Consider the following 27,199-nt stretch of genomic DNA (forward strand, 5'->3'; position numbering starts at 1 on the left):
TGCCTTGAACATCTTTATTTGCCTTAGGTTCCTATTCCTTTAACCTTGCTGGGTAAAAGTTTTTCAGGATTACACATCTTGAGGACTACAGGACCAGGTGATGTTTGGAAAAGAGACTGGATATCTTCACTGTTAAGCCAGCAAAGTGTTGCTGGTTTTGCCTCTTCATGTAATGGAAAACTGTCACTTGAAGGGTGTCTTCTGAAGAATTTATTGACGGCTTTATTAATGTGTTAGTTCAAGCATGGTAGTTATGATTCAGGAATTTATTTCCAAGGAAATACTCCCACACATCTTCTGAGTGTTTGCACCCAAAAGCTGCAAGTGAATTTCTGTGTGCCAATTGACTGTGAAATGAAGCTAATTATTTTAAAAACAGAGCAGCCCTTTCTAAAGGCACCACAGTTTGGGAACTCTTTTCTTTCCTTTAACACATGCATTGGAATTGCTGTGTTCTGTTAAAAAGAGTTCAGGACTTGAGTAAGCCCAGACTAGTGACCTCCATGGGAAGGACAAGCAGGACTTTGCTGTATCCTCCTGACTTTGCAGAGCTCGCAGTTCCTTTAACGTTTTCCCCATCAAAATCTTTAATTATGCACAAGTTTCCTCCCTCCTGGTGAGGAGCTGTTGCAGTTGCTGCTTTTCCAATGCCACACGTGTGGCTGCAGTGCTGCTGCAGGAGCTCTGCTCCCCAGGAAGCCTGGAGACAGCTGCTGTCCTCAACATTGCCCATCCCTTTTTCTGTCCTGGTTTCCAGAGAGCAAATTATGATTACAGGAGCTGTTGGGGAGCACAGATGCTGAACAGTTGGATCACATAGGGAGCTTACATTGCAAAAGGTTTCAAAGGCAGGCAAGGAAGAGCTCATTCCAGATGAACTCAATGAAGTTTCTGCAGGTGAGGTCTCTGGACCTGAGTACAGGCAGGTGAATGTATGGATTGCCTTAGTACAGGATGATTTTATTCTTGAAACAAAGTTGGTTTTTTTCTCAGCAAGCTACTGGGCTTCCTGTCACTCTGTCCCTTTATCAGCAAATCTTCAGTTCTTCCCTTGATTCATATTTGCAAGTCATTATTAAATAAGTAATTCCCCTGAAAATTCCCCTGTTCCTGTTGTGGTATTTGGCAAAGCGTATTGGTCCAACTAGAGGAATCCAGATTTTGCAAAATGAGAAAGGGGAGAAAAGATGAGTGTGGTGTTGGTACTCAGGATTCAGGTGTTTAAGGAACTCCTAAAGGTTTTTGCTTTGTTCTACAAGAAAAAATTGAATGTATTGAAGGAGATGCTTAGAGAAGTTTTGGAAGTGGGCAGTGTTGAAATAATCCAGCCAGAAAAGTCACTGGGACAGAATGTAGGCAGTTACTCTTCCTTTAAATGGATTTTGTTCTGAAGAGAGGGGGTCTCCAGTCTACCTGCCATGGTCTGAGTCCTGGTTGCAATGGGAAAAATTCAGGTGTTTTACAGCCTTGACTGAGAAGTGGGCTGGCTAAAATTTCAGTTGTCAGATGAATGTCTGATATCCTAAAAACCAACACAGGCTCAACTTTTAATAATTTCCTGCTTTTCGTTTTTTACTTAGACCTTTTTTATGCCTCATTTTGGAAAGATCACTTTTTAAGCAGGATAGATGTTTTGGATTAAAACAGCTTATTGGAAAGGTGTTGGAGTATTTTTGAGGGTAGGTAATAGTAAACTGCAAATTGCCTGCCACTTAGAAAATTAAGTTAATTACTGCATTTTCCCACCTTCTTTTACAGCCATGACATTGCAGTTATGGTGCAAGGTGTTAAAATCTTTGCTACAATTGAGGGGGTTTTGCTGGGGAGATATTTTGATAGTGATGCAGCCAGGCATGGAGGGGTTACAGCTCTGTGCTCTTGTGCCACCCCCTGAATTCTTTCTTAGCCCAAAATCGGCTTAGCCTGCATTCCTTGGGCTTAGGAGCTGCCCAGGTTTCTGGACCCTCTCTGGAACTCTTGGTGTGCCTGCAGCTGTGTGGAGGTGGCTGAGAGTTGCCTCAAAATGCAAAACCAAAGGAAAAAAAAAAACCCTGACCCCCAACACCACTGATCTGTGTCCACACTGAGAATTTTGCAGAGGGTGCTCAGTGAATAATTCAGGTCTCTGTATCACTAATGCAGCTATTAGGATACAATCTTTGCAGGAGTAACTTTGGAGTTTCTGTTATTGAAGGGGTTAGGTCAGGTTATTTTCAAGTTTGGAAACTAAAATCATTGCTTTAAACCCAGACACACTTACTCCCTGGCTACACCCTGGCTTTAAAATGGTTCCACCCTAAACCAGCTTTAGCTCAATGCTCAGTGTCTGTTTCCTTTCCCCACCCTGCATTCCATTTTCCCCAGGCTCCCAAGCCCTCCTCCTCCTCTTCGTCCTCCCCCTGGTAGCAGTTCTGATTCTGTTAATCTGCTTGAACTCCAGAGATCAGAGGCATTTCCCCTCTCTCGAGTGCCCTTCTCACTATTTTATGTATTCCTTGTGCTCTTATTTAGGGCGATCTCAACTTTTCAAAAATCTTTTACCCCCTTTTTGGTTCTTTACTTTGAAATTATGAGTGAGAAATCAAGAAGCTTTTAGTATTTTAACATAAATTCTATTCCTACTTTGCAGTCAGCCCTGTTCAAGACTTTAATTTCCTTATTTGCCGTGCTGCTTTTGCATTAAAATGTAGTAGGAATTAATTCTTAAAATGCAGTGTCTGGGAATCAAACCCAAGCTTTTCTGTACTGGTCTCTGATTAATTTTTTATTCTTTCTTCTTTTTTTTTTTTTTCAAGGCACTTGTTTCTAAAGGTAAATATTTGTTCTGAGGATTTTCAGAGTTTATAACTCAGCATTCTGTCATATCACGAGCACTAATATTCATATTTAATGTGGTACTTGAATGTTTTATTTCTGTCCCTTCGTGTTTGTCTCTGCCTCTGTCCTGAGGAGCAGCAGGGAATAGTGTCACTCCTTTTATTGCCTGAATTAAGAGACTTGGAAAAAGAAGTTAAGCTTGCAGTACTGTTAAAGTGATAGTCTCAAGTTACTCTACAATTCTCAGCATATTTTGGAGAAACAAGAGTGGCTTAAGGTACTTCTGCATTGCCCAGTCATTCCTGCTCCTGCGAGGATACTTTATTATCCCACTTTAGAATAGTTTCTAGAACAATTAACTCACCCATTTTAACCATTTCTCTCTCTTTTGGATTTGTTCAGTTCTGTCTTTTTTAGGAAGATCAGCAGTTGGCCAGGTTTGCTCTGTAGCCCAAGGAACAGTTGAGTTGAGGTCACTGACAGGAGGTGGGGGAGCAGCAACAAGCAGCAGGGTTTGGGCCAGGAGCTCCTTTTGCTGGCCACAGGAAAGTGTTTGCACAAGTTGATTCAATGGTAGAAAAACAAATATTACGGGAAAGAGATGAAAATTGATTATTTTTTTCCAGGTACCTGGAGGAGTAGAGGGAATTTTCCAGTTATTTGTACACTGATTACTGTTTTGAGGAAGACAAAGATGGGGATACACTTGTGCTTGGAACATGCTGCAGGAATAGCAACATAAAACCAGGTCATATTTGTGTAGAACAAGGCTGGTTTATTTTAGCAGTAGTGTTCTAGAGCTGGTGAGGAGAATGTTTCTGTTGGTAAAACACAGAGAGTGAACATCCTATAGCTGTAGGCTGGAAAATTATATATTGAATTATATTGAAAATTATACTGAAGCCTCAGCTGGCATGGGCTCCTGCTGAGCCCTCCAGAAACAGGACCAGCACTGAAAATTGGCACTTTCCTGCAGGACAGAGCTTTTCAGAACTCAAATCCTGACAGTCTCAGGTCACCCTGCTTTGAGTCATGGTGGAGAAGCTGTGGTAGGGCTCAAACCTGAAAGAAGAAGGTTGGGAAAGCACAGCCTGAAGGAGACCAAGATTCCATAAAGATTCACTTAAGAATTCACAGCCTTCAACATAGAGTTTTTAATGATCATATGTGTTGTGGTTAAATATCTATGTTTGCTTGATTGTTTCCTGCTCGAGGAAATTGGAGCTGATTCTGAATGCTGTGCACATTTATTGTATCCACATGTCTGCTGTTATGGTTGTAAAATAGTGCAAATCAAACCCAATATAGCTCATGGCATCACTTACCCATGTAAATATTGCAGTGGGTGACAACGCTGGGGTTTGCTTAACAAATAGTGAGTTGTGAAACACTTTTGGAAGACTTCTGTTAGAAAGGAGGAGGGAACTGAAATACAAACTTCAAGGATATTTTTAGCAGCTGGTAAAAGATTGTCATTTTTCTGCCAGCCTGTGTGCTTTTTAAATTTTTTTTAATTCCCAATCAAAAACCACACTATGAAATGAAAGCTATTTTTTCTTTTTTTTTTTTTCCCTGAGAGTTTAAAAATTAATTGCCTTTTGTACAGAAGGAGATCAAGCCAAACCTTCCTAAACTTACACAAGAAACATCATCCCTGGAATTCTAGATTAAATCAACTGTCAGGCAGATACTTGACCCAGATAGGTTGAAGAACCTCAGAAAATTAAGTCTTTTATTTCACCTAAGTTTTTTTGGGTCACATTTTGTCAGTGTGCCTGAAACAAAAGCTGAGTTTAAGTGGCTTTAGTGGCTCCGACTTTCCTTTGGTACTGAATTGCACCCCCACGCTCTCCTGCAGTTGTTCCGGTGAAAATCTCTGTGTGACCACGTAGAGAACCAGATAGGGGAACTGCATTTAAATATAACTTTTTTAAAATAAATCAATTTATTTTTAACGTATTAGTTCCTGTCTCAAGTTCAATCGCAACTATATGTGTGGTTTTGGTGCCACTGAGGGAGTAGCAGGGGAGGGTGCTGGAATTTGGCATGGGAGAAGTTGCTGATGCTGGGATCTCTTCCCTTTCTGCTTGTAAACAGAAAAAAAAATGTTTTCCATCACACTAAAAATTATCCAGCTATGTGCAGGAGATCCAAAACATCTGCCCCGGGAAGTGTGATGCCCACATCCATCCAGGCTGCTTCCAGGCCTGATGTTGTTGACTTTGTTCATTAGCAACTGTGTGGTGGGATGTTGGATGGCACCAGGCTGGGAGGGATGATTGGCTGGAAGGCAGCGGTGCCAGGCACAGCAGCAGTTCCACCAAGACAAGTGTGAAGTCCTGCATGTGGCACAGGATAACCCTGTGCAGCAGTCTGGGTTGGCAGCCAAGGAGAGAAAAGCAGCTTTGCAGAAAATGTCTCCTGGTGAGTAAGGAGCTGAGGAGGAGCCTGTGTGCCCTCACAGCCAGGGAAGGCTGGCTGCCTGCCTTAGGAACAGCATTTGGAGTTCAGGATCCACTTTGGGCATCTCCAGGCCAAGAAAGACTTTGACAAGCTTGAGCAAGAGCAGCTGAGGCCATCAAGATGATGTGTGTGAGGAGAGGCTGAGACAGCTTGGTTTAACATCTTGGAGAAGAGAAAGGGGGTAGGTGGATTATCCAGGGGCAGACTCTTCTCAGATATGGGTTGAGAAAGGGTGAGAGGTAATGGATGGGTTACAGGAAGGGAGATTCTCACAGGATGGAAGGAGGAGATTCTTCACAAAGTGGTCAGAAGGTGGAGGAAGGACCTGGGGAAGTGGTACTCTGGCTTCCCTGCTTATATTCACAACTGGGCTGTACAAGCCACTGGAATCTTACTCTAAAATAGCTCTGAAGTCACTTTCAACCTAATTTATTTTACAGTTCTTAAAGATGACTCCAGGTGACAGAGCAGTCATGCTGCCCTAGGTCAGGATGACTTCTCACTCCCCTGTCTGATGGTGATGCTGCTTCAGATTAGGTCCAGCTGCTCCTCTCTCCAGACTGGACTTCCCTGAGTTCTTGCCTTGCTGACAGCAGGACTCCTGTCCCCAGAGGTGTCTGCCCTTCAGTTCACCTTTCCACCCTAATTTTGCAGGTGGGGTGAGCTACAGGAAAGGCTCAGGAGCTTTTTGTGGCAGGTACCTTGAATTGCCAGTGTCTTTGGGGGCTGTGGGACTTGCAGGGAGTTTACTCCAGGTGCTGAGGGGTGAGACTCCAGCTGAGGAAGGTGTGCTCATGAACCACCCCTGCACTCCAGTGCAGCTTAGGAGGGCTCCTCAAAGGTTCCTGAAATTTGCCAGGCGGGTGGAGAAACACACAGGAGCTGCTTTAAAGCTCTATAAATGGTAGGTGAGGTGCTGTTGCTCTCCTTTGAAGGACTCCTGTGCCTGTGGCTGGCTCCCCCTCACTGCTGGGGGTCACCTGTGTCACACAACCCCAGAGACTGGGGCCACCACATCCCTGCTTTGTGCTCCTGCCACCCTGAACGGGGCTGTGAGGAGGAGATGACAGATTTCTGATCCCCTCTTACCTCCAGACTGTAATGAAAAGAGCAATATTGAGAGAGAGAGACACCTTGCAAAACGTTGCCTTTAGTTCTTGGGAATAAAGCTTGTTTCTACTTTGAGTTTTCCAGCAGCAGATGAAACCTTGTATGGCTTTTATTCACTCCTTTCTCCCTTCTCATGGGTTTAGTTCTCCAGCTCCTGATTTCTAGGTGTTCAATTGTCTACGTGAGAGAGCAGGAATAAAGGATGAAAAGAGGAAAAAATAATTTAAAAAAAAAGAACTATGAAAGAGAATAATAGCATTGGGAGTCTGGGAAACCCCACTGGGGGTTTACTGAGAAGGTTAAAACACAGTACAAACAAGGAATAAGTGGTGTGAGAGAAGCAGACGCTGAGGAGGTACTTTGGTAACAGCTGAGTTGAAGCTGTAATGAGGAAAAATGACAAAAGCAGGGAGAAGAAATACAAGAGAAAAAATTGGTTTGTGTACTAAAGTAATTAATTAAGGTAGTAAATGGAGTCTTTAAAATGGAGCCTTTCCTTGCTGTTTCTGGGATGGCATGTGTGTTTTGTTCAGCTGTTGGACTAGGTTTAATGCTTTTTACTGTCAGCTTCTTCCTAGATCTTTGAAAATAAATTATCACATTAACATTTGGATACTTTTAGTACATTGCATTACTTTGATTTGTGCCATAGCCCTTTCCAAGGGGCTGACAGATGTCTGTAGTGCTTGATTTTTTGTGACTGGTGCAACTTGCTTTTCCCATTCCTGGGTTTGTGACAGGAGCTCGATGTATAGGACTTCCAGAGCTCACACAGTAGCCACCCTGGGTATGTTGGGAATATTTTACTGCTCCTGTTGTCCTGGTGCGAGGTTTATTCCTCTTCATGGATCTGTTAAAGCCTGCCTGGTCTGTGTGGCTGGGAATGAAGTGTGTTTTGAGCTCAGTTGGGATGGGTGACCTCTGGGAGAAGGTGCTTGCAGTCCTTGTATACCTATTAGGTGATGCTTCATGTGTAGGTAAGAACTTTACTGTTTTCAGGATTGTATGGAAGTACCGGGGCCAAAATTGTCAAAAAATAGGCTCTGTGTTTTATTTGACAATAAAAGCTAACAATAAAATATTCATCCAAGTCAACAAATTTAAGAAAGCTTTTCTAAAGCTTCTGTGTTTTGGAAAGCAGGCTGGTGTAATAGAATAACTGCAAAATAATGATTTGCTAAAGAGACTAATGAGCTCAGTTTTCGAGCAGCATTAATCCCGAGTTTAGCTCGGGATTTCCTGTGTGTGCAGCCCTGCAGTCACTGGGCTGTCCCAGCAGGGTGAAAAACGAGCTCTGGAGGGCTGGGATGGAGCTCTGGGCCCGTGGCAGTGAATAATTGCAGAATGGAAGCTCATTGACTAAAGCCTGGTTTACATGGGGCTGAGGCTCTGTAGTAAACAGTTTGGATTACTGGGAAGTGACGGATGCTTTTGATTCATATAATTCTTTGGCTAAATCTTGTTAAAAGGAGCTGCATTCTAGAGAAAAGAGAAGTGGTTTTGGAGGCACTGTGGAGAGGAACTTGGTGCATTTTTTTGGGTTTTGGTGTGCTGAGAGTATTTTAGTACTTATGTGACTAAGTGGATATTTATTTTGCCATAATGTGTGTTTGATTAGATTACATCAGCTATAAATACTGGAAGCTCTGAAGCATCTATTTCACTGTCTGTCTCTAATCTTGGCTTTTGAGGAACATTTAATGTCTTGTTGTGGTTACAATTAATCTGCGTGTGCTTTAGCAATTAGTGTTTATGTGCAGCGGGCAGCAGCCGATTCTGGCAACTGTCAATCAGCAGCTGTAACAGGCTCTGAAAAGGAGTGCAGAAAGCACAAGGTGATTCCCTGCCTGCCTGGTTATTTGGGAATGCAGTTTTGTGGGCAAACACCCTTTGTGGCCTGAGTTATGTGCTGTGATTCCCCATGCAGGCAGTGGGACAGGGGTATTATTGTGGCTTTGATGTGATGAAGCTCTGCTACCTTACCAGTTTAATGGGCTAAAGTTTCATTTGCTTCCTTCATTTTTTGTAACAGCTGCTGGTTCTTACTGTCTTGTAGTTTTCCTTTACGTAGGCATGCTGGCTTGTTTTTAAAAAACCTTCATTATCATCTAGAAAAGTGGATATCCTGTGAGCCCCTAACGGAGGGATGACAAAATACATAAAAATTCAAAGCATTTCAATTCTTCTGCTTGGCTAAGATTTAATAAAACTGATAATATGAAATTATACAAGCAAAACACAGATGGAGGAGGGAAAATGGCTTGTTTTAAACAGAGAGCATCTCTGGTAGTTCACATTTATGAACTTCCTACTGTGTTTGTAGCCCCCAGCTTTGGGCATTCCTTACCTCTCTGGGGTGTGGGAGCACTCTGCCTACGATTGCTTTTTCCTTCTTGTTTGCTTTGAGGCTGTTTGTTTTTTAAAGGAACAACTTTAGCAGTAGGATGTACTGGCAGAACAGTGCAGCTTAGTAAAACCAATCTGAACATGTTCTGGAATCTGACATGCCCTGAGCTGGGACTGGGAAATTTGCTGGCTGCTCCTGGCTCCCCAGGCTGGGCACCTTGAGCGAGTCCCCACACCTTTCTCTGGCAGCCACCACCTGTGAAATGGAGATAAAAATAATGATCTTCCTTCAGCTGTTTTCCAGGTTACAGGAGGTGGGCACGGTACCAGTGTCCTCATTAGCATTTTTTAATAAGGCTCTGCAGATTAATGCCTTGCCCTGGTTTGAAGTTGTGGAAACCAAGGGCTGGTTTGTCCTGCTCTGCCTCCTCCCTTCTCCTGAGCTTCTGTGCAGGAGTGAGTTTATTGCAGTGCTGTGTGTGGACAACACCTGAATTCCTTGCCCTGAAGAGTGCAAAGTGAATTTGTGGAAGCAGCAGGTATTAATTTTGTAAGTGTCCTACCACTGGTTTGAGCTCTAATAGTTCCCTCTTGCATTAAGTAGATTTAAATCTCTTTTAAACTAGGAGGCAATAAAATATTCAGGATCTGCAAAACAGCTTCTTTCTCCACCTGATAGCTCATTATCTGTGCCTTCTCTTTGGATATGGGTTTTTTCCTTCTCCCTGATAGGAGAAATGTCACAAAGGCATAAGTTTGTTGGGAAGCTTCAGCTCCGTTTGCCAGGTGCTCAGCTGGGCTTTGAGTGTGTCAGCTGTGTTTGCTGCTGCAGATTGTGGAGTAGGTAATTGCAATTTGTTTTATGCACTTTTAAATGGGCTAACAGCTCTTTTTGTGTGTAATTTTTTGTTGTTTCATGTGAAGAATAGAGAGGAGTCTGAGAGTTGTTTTCCTTTACACAAAAATACATAAATTATTTAAGCTGACAAGAGAGTCAAAGTTCAAACAAAGGAGGCTTTTTGATTAGACCTCCCAAAAATACAAAAATAAACTGTGTTTTTGCAGGAAGGAGTTTATTTTATCATAGCTTTTTTGGTTTTGTTTGGGTTCAGTAATTGATATATTTGTTACTAATGTGTTATATTTTTATACAGTTTCTTTATAGTTACATGTTGTGAAGTGGCTCATCAATTTGGGGTTTTTTTAACTGTAACACTTCTGTATAAAACCCATCCTTGATACATGCTGGGAACCAATGGTTGCTGTGTATTTTTCAGAGAAGTGACCCCAAGGGATTTATACTCAGCACCCCACTATTAGAGGCTGTTTATTACTGAGTTTCTCAAAACCTTCACCATGGGGAAGAAACAAAGAGTGAAAATTTGGGCTAAGTGGAGTGTAAAATTAGGGAGAAAACACAACTTCAACCTTTGAATGTAATTTCAGTACTAGCAAACTATCCTGAAGTCTTAGTTTAAGATTAATAAGTAGTCTTATCCAGATTGTGGGTAAAATACACGTACTCTACACATCCCCTGCCCTGTCTTCATAATGTGTGATACTGAACTGAAGCCCAGGTGATGGGGCAGAGGGAAGGAACTGGAAAAACAGAACCCCCGGGTGTGGGGACGGAAAAGGGTTCAGTAATTGATGTGTTTGTTACTAATGTGTTATATTTTTATGCAGTTTCTTTATAATTACATGTTGTAAAGTGGCTGATCAGTTTGGGGTTTTTTTAACTGTAACATTTCTGTATAAAACCCATCCTGTGATATGTGCTGGGAACCGTATGGGAAAGGGGGTGAGGGCAGGAGAAGGGGGTGAGGGCAGGAAAAGGGGGTGAGGGCAGGAAAAGGGGGATGAGGGCAGGAAAAGGGGGTGAGGGCAGGAAAAGGGGGATGAGGGCAGGAAAGGGGATGAGGGCAGGAAAAGGGGGTGAGGGCAGCACCCCCCGTGAACAGCAAAGCCAGCAGAAGCGTCGCTGCGTTCCTGGCTGTGTTCCTGCCCCGCGGTGGGGCCGCTGCCGCAGTTCCCCCCGTGTCTGACCGCATCTCCCCCGCTGCAGGCGCCGATGCGGCCGGGACGGAGCCCAGCAGCTCGGACAGCCGGGTGGAGCGGCCGGAGCCCTACGGCAACGTGGAGGAGGCGCTGCTGGCGGGGGAGTCCAGCTACATCCAGCAGCCCCTGACTCCGGACAAGGAGGACGCGCTGCAGGCAGCCACTGTCGCCAACCTGCGCGCGGCTCTGATGAGCAAGAACAGTTTGCTGTCGCTGAAAGCCGACATGCTGAGCGAGGACAGCTCGCTGCTCTTCGAGTACCTCCCCAAAGGCACCCACTCGCTCTCCCGTAAGTTGGCCTTCTTCTATTCTTTTTCTATATTTTTTATTTTTTAGTGTTGTTATAAGGGAAATCTTTAGTGAGAAGAAAATAGAGGTCACCGCCTCGCTTGTTGCTGCTGGTGGGTTTATATCCAGGTTTAAATCCTGCTTAATCCCACTTTCCGTAAAATATGGGAACTTTAGTCTGATATTGATCCAACTTTGTTGTTAACTGCTGAAGTCGTAGAAGAAAATATTCAGCCTGTAGCGCTTGCCCTCAGATTTCTGTTTCGCTCGTTTGCACAATGGTACTTACAAACAAAATACAAAGTATTTGAATTATTGCAAAGGTTTTGAATCCAAACTTGATTGATGTTGAACAGCTTGAAGGTTGCTCCTGTGTCTGTGGGAACAATTGGGATGTTGTAGATTGCATGATCTTTACTTCTTGCAGTTTAATTTTAGACCTGCAAGTAGTGAGCAGCTATTGATTTTGTTATACTTGCGCCTGGAAATGAATGTTTTCCTACTGGTGATCTGTTGGAGACAGCTGATGTGAACCATTAGGTGTGGACAGCTGATTTTTCAGCATATTTTTGTGTTTTCTTCATTGCAGCCTAATTCTCTAGTGCATAAAGAAAGAAATTATTAATGCTGTATTTTAGTAATGCTCTGAGAAGATACATCATTTGTGAAATAGAATGAGAGCAAGCAACAGTTTTATGAGTATTACACGTTAATTTCCAGAAGAAAAAGTTTATCTATGTTGAGAAAACTGACCAAGTAAATAGAATGAAAGGTCATTTAGGATACCTGTTATTCTATTTTCTTTCAGTTTCCTCAATGGGAAAAGATAGATAACTTTAATGGTCATAGAATTAGAGAATGAATCACAGAATTTCAGAATGCTTTGGGTTGGAAGGGACTTTGAAAATCATCTTTTTCCAGCCCCTTGCCATGGGCAGGGACACTTTCCACTAGACCAGGGTGCTCCCAGCCCCATCCAAGTGGCCAACTGACCCCTGGAGTTGTGTGGCAAAGGGAAATCATTGCACAATTCAATGTCAGACTTAGTGTCTCTTTTCACTTCTCATGTCTGAACAATGGGATTGTTTTTTAAAAAAATCTTTTTAAAAAAACCTTGAAGTTTCTGTACCTTATTCTGTAGCTTAAATGTTTATGGGGAATGGCTGGTGCAGTGTTCTGGTTTCTTTCACAGTGACTCACTTCCCGAAGGATCTGCAGTTAAATCAGATTTCGATGGTTCAGATTGGGCTCCAGGGTTGAAAATCCCTCAGTTGCAGTGGAGCAGCACAGATGTGGCTCAGTTCAGTGGCAGGGTGCCCTGAGCTGGCACAGGGAGGGGTGGGAGCCTGGATGGGTGTGTGACTGTGGGTGATGGATGCACCACGGCTTGGGGTCTGTGGCTCCTGACAGGTGAAATCAGCAATTTCATCTTCTGTCTTGATAAATTGGAATAATGACGAGGCTGCCCTCTATCCATCATCCTTCTCCTTGTTGGAGGATTTTAAGTTATACTTAAAAACTGAAGCACCACTTGACATAAAGATAAATGTGTATGAAGCAGTCATAAATCCAGGTTAAAAATTAGAGATTGCCCAACCACCTGAGAAGCAGAGCTTGGGGATGGACATGGTGCAGGCAGGAGACAACTGGGTTTAAAATAAAGCCTGATACATTTAGAAAAGGGGGCAGTTGATATCTCACCGAGGGGTGCCATGGCCCAGAGGTCCTGTCCAGTCTGTATTTAGGGTCCTTATTTTCCAGTCTTCTCACTGTTACTCGAATTTCATTCAGCTGAGCTTCAATTATCTCACCTTTATGGAAGCAAAGTGAAATGCCCAAGTCAAAAGGAACACTTTCTGCTTGGTCTGTAGCTCTCACAGCAGTCAGGGATGTGGCTGTGGCCTGGTAAGAGGATTTTTATAGAAGCCAGGAGTTAAGAGACATATTTTTCTTTCATCTTATTCAGATTCACAGGTATCAATTTATTTTAATCACTTGAAAAAGATCTTGTGATATAAGATTCCCTTTTAAGTGGTCATTACTGAATACAACAGAACATCAAGTCTGATGAGAATTTTCAGTGTATAAAATGACAGTGAAGCAAGTGGTAGGAAGATTGTGGAGATGTAAAAGCACAGTCTAGGTTGGTGCTGGCTTTGTAGGTGTTTTTGACATTTTTCTTCAAAAACAATTTGAGGATGTTGAGTCATTTTAAGTCCTGTGTTATATTTAAAAAAAAAAAAAGGAGGAGGGAGTAGGTAGGAGCACAGTGAAAAAGCCTGAATTTAACAAGACAACCAAACCCAGCAGTTTTCATCTGTCTTGGTTTAAAAAGAAATGCACTAATTTCAGGGATTATAAGTGATCAGTCTCTCTGACTGTAAAGAAGTGAAGTGTTTTTTAATCTTGGCTGCTATCACTGGATTATCTTCTCTTAGAAAGCACTGCAGTACATAACTGCCTGAAGGAGCAGTATTCAGGTTTTGTTTTGATTTTTTTTTTTCCTGAAGGATAAAAGACTTAATGGAGGTGGACAGATGCAAAGAGGGTGTTAAACATGTTTAAAATTTGGATGAGCCATTTCTACAGGGGATATTAATCTACAAGTTAATGCACACATTAAAAGTTTTCACTTGCTCTTCCACATAATTATTCCTGTTTTAGAAATTAGAGGATATCCCAAGGTTTTCATTTTACCACGTGTTCTTTTTAACTAATTCATTATCTGATCTTATGAGGTATGAACTTGACATTCTGCTGGTGGAAAATGAAGCCCAGAATGTGTGTGTGTGTGGGTGTTGTATCACTATGGTGAATTTCTGAAGTTAACCAGTTCAAACTCATTTAAAATCAGAAGGGAAAATTTAAATACCTTGCCATTTGGGTAGCACAGTTGCCAGATAACCTGCAGCTGAAGGGCTCTGAGAGTTTGATGTTCATGATGTGTGATCAAGATTGACGTTGTTCATATGCTGCTCAGAAACCTGGAACACGCAGATTTTGCAGAAAAAAATGTGTGAGTTACTCATGGGTAACACCGCGGCTGTCTGGGGAACTCTTGGTTACTGAACCTGCCTGGGTTGTTGCTGGGGATGCCTTTCAGAAAAGACATCGCGAGAGTTTTCCTGGTCTTGCCATGTTTTCCTGGTTTCTCTCCAAAAGCAGGTGATTGTTGTGTGATTTCCACTCCAGCAGAGCTGCTCTGCAGAGCTCCTTGGTTTAATAACATGTCTTATTTCATTTATGAGCCTGAACTTTGGTAGCATTGTTCCACATGGTTACATCACACAGCCAGAAGTCTCAAAGGCTTCAGTCATATGTTTTGAGATGGTTTTGCCAAGTATAATCAAGAGAATGAGAATTTTAATTTTCATCAAAAAATGAGATGTTTAGTTTGCATCCTTGTTTTCTCATTAAAAAAAAAAAAGAAAAATTTTCAGATCATTGTAGGGGGAGGACTCCCTTAAAGAGTGACTTCCACATTTTAGAATAGCACATTTGAAGGCTTTTTTATATGTCTAAGTTTGGCTTTTCCTGTTTACCCTGTGGCATCTGAAACTGTTTATAGAAGCAATTCCTATGAAGCTTCCAGCCCAAGTGATTATGTGGCGCACAGAGCCCTTTTCTTTTGGGCAAACCAGCTAATAGGTTATTTTTAGTTAGTGGTTCATCGGAGCCAATAATTTATCCTTGCACTGAATGTTAAGAAATACATTTTACACAGTGGTCAACTTTCCCAGGAAGAAGTTAAAGGTATTCAGTTTGGTGTGGAATTTTTGTACATGGTAAAAGAAGATTTAGGGGAGAATGGATGCAATTTGAAATGAGCTATAATAACTTTGCCTTTCTCTTTTCCACAATAGTTTACTGTCCAGCTGTTACAAGAATTCTGTAATCACGCAAATATTGCTAAACCCTTGCTTCGTTTTCTGTGTGCAGAGCTGACTGAAGGAAAGTGGTTTTGATTTCTGATTTAGAAGTTAAAATACTTTTGCTTAAAATTCATTTTAGTACAAGTTTAGGAGGGAAGAAGGTTTCTCACAATACAAGTCAGAATGGACATAAATATGTGTTCTTGTGTACAAAGTGTGGGTCATTGATGTGGGTTTCTCTCTTCTTGTGTTACTTGCAGTTGTTGAAACCAAATAAATACTGATTATTGTTTGAAAACTCACCTTTGTTGTGTTGTACATCTTTGTGTGTTTGTATACCTTGGATGATAGTCTATTGCTTCTCTGTGCTTTACTTCATTGCTTGTTCATTAGCCTTAGTTTTTGCTTTAAGTGCAGAGGTTTTTTGGGAACCTGTGAAACTCTGGGAAGGTGCTAATAAAGAATTCATCAAGCCAGGTCCCACTGTTTTATCTTTACTGTGTGCTAAAATACCATTAGTTCAAAGAATTGTAACCCAGAGATGCCTTTGGGGCAGTTTGAATCAGTTTGGGATGTTCAGGGGTAAAGAAAAAAAAAGAACCTGTGTGTGTCTAGGCAGGAATTCTGCTATGGACCTGTAGAGCTGGATTCCTGGTAGCAGTTTCTAACAGGAAATACTGACAAATTCCTTTTTTCCCCTGAATTTTTTCCTATCTTGCATTTCTGGCATTTTGTTGTCCTACATTAAAATGACAACAGCAGGAGATGAACAGCACCTGAAGGAAACCTTGGAGCATTGTTATCCCAGCTGAGCAGCATTAACTCAGCTGGGAAAGATATTGATCTGCCATCAAAGCAAAGGAAAGCAAATCAAACATCCAGCTTGTGGCACAAGAGCAGAATTTCCTTTGATAGCTGATAAAAAAGTAAGGTTTGGGATTGTTCACATTTTGAAACTTGGTGTGGTTTCTCTTGAGTGCTTTGTTGTCACCCAGATCACAGCGCATTGTATTTGGACACAGTGTAAACTGTGACTTGTTTTTTGTAGCTGCATTAAAAAGTGGGGGTTTTATATCCCTGAAGGTTTCCATCAGACTCTTTTTTGCTGGAAATGAAAAAGCCTTTAGGGCATAGAGTGCTTTAAATATGAATTTGTTTATTTTATGCCATATTTGCTTCTGGTTTTGCCGCCTTGCATTTCAAAAAGAACAAACTGCTCAGTATGTCATTCCAATATTCAGTCAAGGCATGTGCTAAAGTTTGTACAATAATTTATAATGTACAGTGATATTGATGACACAGTCTTTATTTGTATTTAGCATTGCCACTGATCCTCAGGGCAGTTTCTGGAATATTGTTTTCCATTTGGCTGTTGCTACAGTGTAGGCGAGGGTTGGACACAGCATGTTTTCCTTTTGAATTATGGGAGATTTTTAGACTGTAATGACTGTCAGGTATAATTGAACAGTTTTGTACAAATATTTGAACCTCCATCCTTGCTAAATAGAGAGTGACAGGAATCCTTTTTTCCATCTTTTGTAAAGCACTTTGAGATCAAGTACTGATAGTCTGATATTAAATAAACCACCACGGACAGATCTTGAGATCTGAACCTGTGACATAAACCTTCAAGAAAGTTAGCGGAATGAAGTGTGAAGTTTCCTTAAAGGTGGAAGTGTATGTGTTCAGAATGATGCTTCTCCAAGAGAAATGTGGACATTTGTGCTGCACTGTGCTTCTTTCTCCCGACGGACTCTGTAGTGACCGAGCCCTGCGATGTCACTCCAGTACACACAGACATTTGGGTGGGGAGGCTGGTTTAAAAAAAAACAACCAACCCATCAACCAGAAAGACCAAAAGCCTGGCATCCCTGTCCTGCTGCATTCCCTCCCACTGACAGAAGATGAGCTGCGAGTGCTGGGGCGCTGCCTTTGCGAGGCCGTTTTTAAAGCCACCAGCTGGTGCTCCTTCACGTGGGTGAGATTCGTTTCCTGTGTTCCCCAGGGCCTGGCACCAGCTCGAATCCTTCAAGGGGTGAAAGTGATGGCAAAGTGGAAGCACCATCTCCCCCGCTGCCTTCAGCACACCTTGCCACTCAGAGCCCCCCCAGGATCTGCTCTTCTGGTGAAATGTCACCAGAAACTGGGATAAAAGGAGAGGTGCCTTCCTCAACCCAGGTAAGATTGAGGGAGGGAAAGGGGAAAATACAAAGAATTTGAAATGCAAAGGTGTCTGTTTGATCAAATCTTCCCCAGTTAGGAGTATTTTGAAAGATCTAATACCTTATACTTTAATCTGTAAGCTTTAAAAAAAAATACAGGTTGTTTTAAAACTAGAAGTCTGTTGAGGGTCAGGACTGATGCTGTCCCAATTTTAGTCTTTCTGTCTTACCTCAACAGAACTTCTGTTCAAAAACCTCCAGGTTTTTTTAATATGAATGCCCTTTTTATTGTGAATCCCTTCATTTGCACAACATTGCACACTAGCATGTAATAGTGGCATGAGACCTCAGCTACCCATTGCTCACTTCTGGTGTTGGGCATTTGAGTTTCTTGTAACTGTCTAAATTCAGACAGAAGTGGGCTGGCTGTCTCTATTATAGAAGTCAGAAGTTTGACCTAAAATCCATAGCTTTCTGCAGCATTTCTTGTTCTTAATATTTTTGAATTATACTCTATTAAACAAACGGGTGGAAAACAGATTTTGCTTTGCCATCCCCGTAGAGCAAAGTGAGCTGGTCTGCACAGACCTGCCGGGGCTGCAGCACGCCTCTGCCTCATACAGGGCTGCCATCTGCCACATGCTGGCATATCGCAAAGGATTTATAAAAAAAAAAAAGATAAAATCAGCTTTTATTTAGAATTTGGATCAGCAGTGCCAGAGGGCATTGCAGAAGGGGAGCTATGCAGAAGGTGTTTGTGTTCTGCAGGCTCCTCTGTGTGGAAAGGAAAAGTACCTGTGGAGGGCTAAGGGAGAATTTTCCAGTTCTGTTGTATCAGCTAAAAATATCCTGTCCAGCATTTCCCACTGCCCTGAGTGGGAGTTACGGATGTTTCGTGAGACTGGAAATTGAGTAGTTATCCAAGTCTTAAACAGAGATGTTGATTACTGTCTTCAAAACACCAAATGAGAAGGTGTTTTGAGGCAAGATAAAGGCTCAGTTCACTGCTCTGGCAGTGAAAGCTTTGTAAAGGCACTTTGAGCTGTCAGGTCAAACGACTGAGCCTCCCCTAGAGAAGGGATGAAGGCAGCTCTGCCTACGGGACAGCTTCTTGTCAATGCCTGCCCTAACTTCCCTGTGCTTTTCCTTTGCAGGCAGCCTTTGACAGATTGCTGGCACTTTGGCAGTTTGATAACTCTGACTCAGGTAAGCAGAGAGAAAAATACACCTTTAAACTTCCATTATTTTATACCAGAAGAGGCTGATCCGTGCGTGTGTACCCGTGGTCCTGTTTCAGATTCCAGTTTCCCAAGATCTGAAGACACAGACATCACTTCTGATGGGACCTTCCTGGACTCAGCCCTGGCCAAGAGGCTGACCTGTGGCTTCTGCAGGAGGGTGTTCCAGCGTGCTGAGGAGCTGCAGGAGCACATCCACGAGCACTCCTTCTCCATGCTGCTCCCGCTCGACTGCTCCCAGCCCGGCCTCACCGCTGGCCAGCTCGGCCGCTTCCAGTGCTCCAAGTGCCCCGCCAGCTTCACCCTGAAATCCAACATGGAGCGGCACGAGAAGACCATCCACTGCCACTGTAAGAAGATGCAGTGTCCTCACTGTGCCAAGCTGTTTCGGGACAAGACAGACTTAAAGCGGCACCTTCTGTCTGCACTCGAGCGAGCGCGCCTTGGTCTGTCTCTGCTGTGGGAAGGGCTTCGGCACCCAGAAGAGCCTCAGTAGCCACCTGAAAATGTGTTCCCTGGGCTCTGCCCACCTGTCTGGGCTGGAGCTTTTGGACAGTGTAGGGCCAAGCCAGGATCCTGAGGATGCATAGCTGCTGTTGTTGTTGTTGTATACAAGACGCTTCCTTGAGCTAGGAAAATCAAATTGTGCCGTGGTTCTCGTGCTACAAATAAATGTTCCACAGGTGTAATTTCATAGAGTGACTCCCCAAAGGTGATCAGTTGGTGCTATGCTGGTTCCAGATGCTGTGTCACTGCAGCCTTGTGGCAATTTTTGTGCAAAGATAACTTTTTTGGGTCCATAAAACAGGCACTTCGGCTGTTTTATTGGAGTGCTCGTTCTGTGTTCTGACACTACCATGAACTGCCTTATCAGTTGATCTCAAAGTGCTTTATAAAAGAAATGGGAATGTTTTCCTACAATTCCTCTGGAAAATAACATCCCTCAGGTTGTTGAAAGTGCCAGCAATAGAATTAATAATAGAATTCAATTCTGAGTTCTGCTCTAGTGCTCTGTCCATTAGACTATTTGGGCATTCCAGGGATTTTCACTGTGAACTTAGGAGCTGTGGAAGCATGGGGTTGCTGTTTGTAAAGTGGTTTTCTATATCTTTCAAAGGAACAAAATATACTGCTTGTTCATATGTCCAGTAGGGTATGTTACTTGGGCTTGAAAGTTGTTGCAGTGCTTGCATCTTTTATTGATACTGTATTTCAGTACTTTCAGGGCTTTTTTTTGAATAACATGCTGGAGTTTGGCTGTGGTTTGCAGGGATTCTGTGCATTTTTGTGACTCTTTTGGTTTATACACTGTAATTAAGTTAGCCAGGCTGAGTGTGGTGGTGTTGAAACAGAGGAAGGAGGCTTCACATAAATTTAATTGTAAGTTGGGGTGTGCATACAGAATCAGTAATGGCTGCTCCTGGTGGGTAGAAATCTGTAATTCCTGTTTCGTTCTATGAAATTCACTTATTTTTTTAAAAAATTAAATACTTCTGTGTCTATTGCTATATATTTACATAAAAAACCAGATTATGGTAACTGTGAAATGAAAGTAGCATAATTAAGAGCAGTGCTTCCCAGCTGCTCTGTGTGCAGCACAGCTTGTCAGCATGTGGGGTTTCTTTCCTCAGTGTGAGAGACAGCTGAGGAGAAAAAAACCCCAACTTCCACAAATGTTCTCTGGAGTTCTTCAGAGAAGTTCTTTCTCATTATACTGTTACATCTCAGGAGGACAAAAAATGAGCAATACTTAGTTGTGCACAGTGTGGACTTGGTGAGGAGCTTCTTCCTCAACCCTTTCCTGTGGAAAGGTGAGTGAGAGCCCACCAGGACCTGCTGCCCCTGGGCTTGTGGAGGAGGAACAGGAGCTCTGCTCCACCTGTTCCTGCTGGGAGTTGGAGCTTCCCGGCCACGCCAGGGCTGGGAAGCTGGAGTTTCCGTGCTTGGCTTAGCTTTTACCCTTCATTTGAGCATTCTGCACTCAGAACTGAGGATAAGTTCCCATGTAATCACTGTAGTGCTCTTTAATCATTTGGGTTTAGATGTTATGCTTTTTGCAAAGTCAGGTTCATTTTTTCCGCTCTCGTTCCCGTTGACATCTTTGGCATGGGAGATCTCGGCTGTCTGTGAGTGTGTGCAGCTTTTAGTGTCAGCTTCCCTTGTGACAGATGTCAGAGTAATTGCCTCATGATTTATTTTGCTCTTAAATAATCAGCTAGTGAGAAAGGAGAAAGCTGAGCCAGAAAACAAAGTTGTAACCTGATGAATCTTATCTGGAAATTTGGGAGCAGCAGGGAAGGATTTGTCTGACTTGGGAAAGTAAGATGCCAGCAAAAGCAATTTCAGCAAGCTTTAAAAGGTTTCATTACAAAATAATAGTAAATGAGTTTTCATGTTTGCTGATTTTTCTTGTATTTTAGAATTTAATTCAACGGGGAATTCTTTTTAATAGAGGTTTTAGTATTTTCCTTGGCCTGTGCATCAGAGTGCTTCCTGACTTCAACACTGGGAATTTCCAGTGCTTCCCTTCAGGATCAGGACTAGGTTTTTAAAATTGTTAGAACTGAAGGGTATAACAGGGCAGAGCTTTATTGGGTTTTTGTAGGACAGGTGCTAGAAGCAGGATTTTACTGTTAGGAAATGGCATAGGAAGCTGATGGGAGGTGTGAGTCTGACAGTTAAATTGCACCTTCCTATTTATAACCTTAACTATAAAGGGGATTAAGTGGACAAGAATTGTCCTGAAGTTTGTGAGTTCTTTCTAATAACCCAAAGAATGGAGTATTTCAGTGATTATTTACTAGATGACAGTTTACAGAGGTAATCCAGAGCAGCTCCATCAGGCATCACTAGTGCATTTCCTTTACTCTCAGGGATGTAGGGTCCTGTGTCCTTTAACAGCCTCATTGAAATAAGTTACTTGAGATGACAATACCAAAGATTTTTTCCCAAGCATTATTGTGTTGGATTTAAAAACACACATTTCCATAAATATTTTAGTGGCATTAAGGACACAGATTTTTACTGTGTCACTGTTTCTATTTCCTTCTCCATTCCTTGGTGCTGTGTCCAGGAGCTCTTTACCCATGGTGCTGCTGTTTATCACCTTGATGATCATGTTAAAGATGATTTCTTAGGACCTTAATGCTGCTACACTTAATGCTGCTATAAAATATTGTCATTTATACAAAGGATGATTCTCATACCAAAGCTGGTATTTGTGCATTAAATAGATGTACTGTGGGGCATATATTTTACAGGACTGTGAAAATGTTAACACTGCAATATGCAATTCTTTTTCTAACCATGCTGCTGTTTTTGAGGTGTTTCCTTCTGTAGATACCAAAACTAAATACGTGGCTATTTGGTGCAAAAATAGTTTTCAATAAAACTATAGCTGCAAAGAGTGCTCTGTGAGTATTTTTAAATACAGAAGCTGAAAATATTGGTTTTGAGTGATTTAAGCTGAATGCAGGCATGAGGGATCTTGGACAGAGTCAGGAGTAGGCTGTTGGGAATCCATGGATGTGTTGGAAGCAGGTGGCTGGGGAGGAGCCTGCTGGGGGTGCAGCTCATGCTCCCAGCCTTGGGTGTTGCCTTTTCAGCTTTGCAGCAGCTCAGCCCTGAAGGGAAGGGAGAGGTGAGCAGGAAAGGGGAGCAGGCACTGAGGGAACAGCAGGATCAGCTACAACCCAGTGATGTAGGAGTAGGGGGTTTCTGGGTTTCTCTCCTTTTTCTTCATGCTCCCATGATCTGGTTGCTGTGAGGATGTCCAGTCAGTGTTTCCCAGTGGCTCTGTGTCTCTGCAGTGTGTGTGGTGTGGAGCAGGACTGGAGGAAGGAGGGTTTGTGTCCCCTCTCGACTCCCCGAGCTCAGTTTACAGCTTGCTCACCTTTGTCTACACTCCATAGTGACAGGGTTGTTTCAAGGGTGTGTGTGGCCTGTCAGCAAAACCAAATGGTTACAAAATCTGACTGGAAATGAATTTATAATAAATAGCTTTGTATGGTAAAATTGCTGCCTGCTGTAGGAAAACGTGGGCTCCTTGCCTCTGAGTGTATGGATGAGGGAGTGTCAAACCCTAGGAGAAAATTTTAAAAAAAAAAGTTTCCTGTAGTAAAAGACAAAGAATTTTCATATTCTAGTTGTTAAAAAATATAGGAAAGTCTGCTCCATAGACTGTTTCCTTTACCAGGAGCCATTTACAAATACATAAATTACAGTGATTAACCAGAACCTGCTTTCTTTTTTCCCCCCTCCTTGTTATCTAAGTATATTGCTTTGAGAAATAGCAATAATTAGGAGAAAAGTGGGTGAAAATTAACACACTAACAGGAAGCAATAGAATGAAGGAGAAACAGGAGAAATCATCTCCTCCTGGTCAATCACTTCCAAACTTGTAGTGGGTGGGTGGTGCCCTAAGGGAGCAGCAGTACTCAGTTTTTTCACCTGCTATATTTTGTGTGTGGCACTGTCACTGTGTCACTGCAATGTAGAGAATGGTGGTTGGAACTGTCCTGTTTCCTCTGGGCCATCCCCTGCCTCTGCTTCTTCACCAAAGTGCTCCTGGGGTGTGTGATGATGTTCTGCCATCACCCCATAAATAACACTGGCACTGATTGGGTGCCACCTTTGTGGACTTCTGTTCCTGGCTCCCTGCTTCTTCCAGAAATAATACTGTTTGCATTTTAGATCTTGATATTTAGGATAACCCTTTATAATAAATTAGAACGCTAGCAGGTTGACAACCCTCTTCATTTTCCCTTTAGCAAGCAATGTGTGTAACAGGCTGTTGCTAAATGTTTGTGTGTCAACTTGTGCAAAAGCTGCTGTGGTGGAGGTACTCAATTTCTTAGCTTTAATAATATATGGGCAATAATACAGTATAAGGATTAAAAATATGTAGATGGTTAAGGGGTACGAGTGTGATTTCATAGTGAACTAATTTAATAGTGAAATAGTCAACGAGAAGATTGTTTCGAGACATTCTGAGATTAATCTTTGTGTTCTGCTTTCTCTCTTGCAGTCAACGAGTTCACAGTCATCAGGAAGAAGTTCAAGTGCCCATACTGCAGCTTTTCTGCCATGCACCAGTGCATCCTGAAGAGACACATGAGGTCCCACACGGGGGAGAGGCCCTATCCCTGCGAGATCTGTGGGAAGAAGTTCACCCGCCGCGAGCACATGAAGCGCCACACCTTGGTAAGGGCAGCGCTGGCCATCAGCCCTTCTGTTCAGGGCAAAGAGAGCAGGAGCTCACCTCTTTTAATCTGGATTTTGTTTGCCACTCAGGGCTCATCTGAAGTCTTCTCCTGTATCTTTTCCCCCTGCCTTTCCAAGGCCTCATGGCTGGCTGCCTGTTCATCCTCCTCTTGTTCTCCAAGCTCAGCTAGAGGCTTTCCAAGGTTTTGGGTGGATAATAGCAAAAAATTCTTCACTAAAAGGGTTGTTCAGCCCTGGCACAGGCTGCCCAGGACAACAGAGGAGTCACCATCCCTGGAAGGGTTTAACAAACATGTAAATGTGGCTTCTGGGGACATGATTTAGTGGTGGACTTGGCAGTGCTGGGGGAACAATTGGACTTGATCTTAGAAGCCTTTCCCAATCTTAACAATTCTATGACTTGGTGCAGAAAGCTTTAAAACACATTACTCAGCAAGAACTTGAGGCAAAGCTACTCTGTTCTGGCCATGCTTAGTTATCAAAAATGCTGTTACACCTTGTTAAAGAGGCTCCTCATCTCTGACTGTGAGGCTGGTGCTGGTGTCTGGCTCTTCACAGCTTCTTCAGAAACAGAATTTTAAGCTGAACTTTGATTATTTTTCTTTTCAGGGTAGAAATGATTGGCCATCCTAAAGAGGTTCTCAGAGCTTGCTGTAGAGGTGGTGTTGTGGCAGAGCAGGTGGTTTCTAGGCAGTAATTCCAGCAGCAGATCTGCCTCACCACTGACGGTGCCCCAGGGCCCACGCTGGGATCCTGGAGCCCTGTGTGACAATTTTCCACAGTGCCCCATCATCTCCTTCCCTCCTTTGCTGCTCCCATGTCTGTTTGGATGAGTGCCCAGCCCTCTGCCTGGGCACTGCCTGCTCCCTGACATGTCCCTTCCTTCTTCCCTTGGGGTGCTGGAGTTTGGGAGCAGATCCCAGCGTGAGCTCAGTCCTGCTGCAAGCACACAGCAGTACTTGAGATCTGGTCCTGGTTTTGCAGCAACCAGCTGGTTGCCTCCAGCATTTTATTTCTGAGAACTTTCCCTTTTAAATTTTTTTTCATAAATTTAGGATGTTGCTGGCATATATCCCCTTCTCTTCCTTGAAATATTGGCATTTAATGAGTTAAGCTATCATCTTTCTAATGGCACCGTCCAGTACTGAGGGCCAAATCCTGTTTCTGCGTTTAATACTGATTTGGCTGTAAAGGCAGTGAGATTAATTTCTGTTCAGTTGCATCCAGGAATATGGCTCACTTTTGAATCTGCTGACTGAGCTGTCAGCACTGGAAAAGAGGGAGAGAGGTGATTTTAGTTTTTTAGAGTTTTTTAGCAGAAATGCAGCCTGCTCTAGTGGAAGATGTCCCTGTCCATGGCAGGGGGTCAGAACTAGATCAGCTTTCCAACCTTTCCAACTTAAACCATTCTGTAATAATTACAAATTGGTTTAGTACCTGATTTATAATTTTTTTTATATGGCTCTTTTAGCCCTTATTCTGCACCCCTGACCACCCTCTGTTCTCCTATTCAGCTTTTGATGCCTGAAAATCATTCTTGTACAAGTTAAAAGTGAGTGCTACCTATAGATCCTGCTGGATGACTCTGAGCAGCCCTGTCCAACTGCTTGAAAAAAAAGTAATAAAATGTAATGCCTTTGTTTGATGCAGTAGAAGAATGTCATGGGGACTGGCTCAGGGCAGGGGGACCTGCAGCCAGAGCATATCAGAGGCACTCACAGGCTTTGAACACGGCTGGGACTGGTGCAACACAGAGCCTGAGCCAGTGTCCTGCAGTAGTGAGGGCTGAGGGGCTGCAGTGGGTCAATTTGTCCTCTTCCCAAAGAGCTGTAGCTCAGCTGAGTGTTCCAGAGCACAGGGTTGTGGAGAGTCAGGTGCTGAGAGCTGGTGATCTCCTGCTGAGGTGGGAGCAGGGAGCAGGCATCCAGGCAGCTGCTTTAAAATAAAAGGAAGGACTTTAATCAGCAAAAGCTTTCCCACAGGCTTTTGTGAGCATGAAAGGAAGAAACGAGTTAAAAAGGATTAGGGACTGGTGATATGTACCTGAGGCTCTGGTGACTGCTGGGCTGCTCAGAACAACCCCAAACCACTGGCACTGGATCCTTGTGTGCTTCTACACCACTTCCTAAAGTCTCTCCTGAGGATCAGTGCATCGAGTGCCTGTGCTGTCCCCGTGTGGTGTTAATCTATAAAACAATAAAGAAAAAAAATATAAAAGAAAAATACATATTTATAATACATACTGGGCAGCCCTGAAGCAGTCAGGCAGTTGGACTAAAAGATTGTCATAGGTCCTTTCTAACTAAACCTTTCTATATATAAATAAAATCAATATGTATTTTACATGTAGATATGTATGTGTAAGTGAAAGTACCCGATGAGGCTCCTTGTGGTGGAGTTTGGGAATTCTCACTGCTCTGCTTTCCTTTGGCAGAGGAGCAGGTGGATGGTTTGAACAAGCTCCTTGCCTTCCATGCAGGGCAAAAGGGACAAATATGGCCAGGGACAGATTTCACCTTTACACAGGTGTTTTGTGCTTTTCAAAGTATGCAATTTTGCTTATTGAATAGCGCAGTTTGACTCTGGAAGTGAATTCTTTTATCCTGCAGAGCATTTTCCTTGCTTCCTTTACTGGCCATGTATTCTGTGATAGCTTCATATGCCCAGGATTCTTGCAGCATGAGTTATGGAAGAAAAACATTTTTGTCAAACCAAAGTAGTCAGAAATAAGGTGAGAAGAGCATTCAGATGCATTTTTTGGAAGATACAGGAGAAAATCCAAGTGCTCCTGTTCTTTGGTTCTGGACAGCAGTGGGATCAGGAGGGAGACCACTAAATCACCAAGACATTAACACTGGTTTGATCAGGGTTGTTCTTCTCTGAATAGAACTGGTGCTTGTGAATTGTTTCTTTATTTCTTTTTCATATTTTCCTCTTGGTGATGGGTGTGACACAACTGTTGCCCCCCACAAAAACAGAAGGAAAAAGGAAGAAAAAAATTATGATAAAAGTTTGTCTCAGACTTATGAGTGTGATGATGAGTAGGCAGTCCCAAAGGATTTTCCACTGTGTGTCATCATTGCAGGGTTGAATTAATAATGGTGGGTTTGAGTTCATGGTGGAAGCCGCTTGTGACCTCAGGTAGCAGTTGCGGATTTGCTTTTGCAAGAACACGAGAGAGACTCTCATTCCATCTCCATTGGCACTCACCTCTGTGGTCTTTCTTCCCCTCCAGGTCCACAGCAAAGATAAAAAATACGTCTGCAAGGTTTGCAACCGGGTGTTCATGTCAGCAGCCAGCGTGGGGATCAAGCACGGCTCGCGCCGCCACGGCGTCTGCGCCGACTGCTCCGGCCGTGGCATCGCCGGGCACCTGGACCACAACGGGGCAGAGGGCTCCCCCGAGGAGTGCTACCCTGGAGAGGGGCCCTACATGGAGGATCCAGATGACATCAAAGTGGAAGGAGACGAGGAGATGGGAGACGACGACGACATCAAGTGGAAGGATGACGTGGGGATGTCGCAGGATGATGTGATTTTAGATGATGACAAAGATGTCGACTCCCCGCAGGAGCAGGACAACTCTGGGGAGAACGACAAGGATTTTACCTGGATTTCTTAG

General features: G+C 43.1%; 1 protein-coding gene across 2 annotated transcripts in view; it reads left to right on the top strand.

Moving 5' to 3' along the window:
- The window catches only part of ZBTB46 (zinc finger and BTB domain containing 46), a 47,787-nt gene extending 20,588 nt beyond the window's left edge, over nt 1-27,199 (top strand). Inside the window, exons 6-11 of one of the 2 annotated variants that reach the window (XM_030963439.1) lie at nt 10,802-11,083; nt 16,960-17,132; nt 18,271-18,322; nt 18,414-18,704; nt 23,381-23,556; nt 26,813-27,199. In XM_030963439.1, coding sequence (XP_030819299.1) covers nt 10,802-11,083; nt 16,960-17,132; nt 18,271-18,322; nt 18,414-18,704; nt 23,381-23,556; nt 26,813-27,199 — 1,361 coding nt within the window. The remainder of the gene's footprint in view (nt 1-10,801; nt 11,084-16,959; nt 17,133-18,270; nt 18,323-18,413; nt 18,705-23,380; nt 23,557-26,812) is intronic. The other variant, XM_030963440.1, reaches the window with a different exon arrangement.

The sequence above is a fragment of the Camarhynchus parvulus genome, chromosome 20, assembly GCF_901933205.1.
Source record: "Camarhynchus parvulus chromosome 20, STF_HiC, whole genome shotgun sequence".
NCBI classification, from domain to species: Eukaryota; Metazoa; Chordata; class Aves; order Passeriformes; family Thraupidae; genus Camarhynchus; species Camarhynchus parvulus.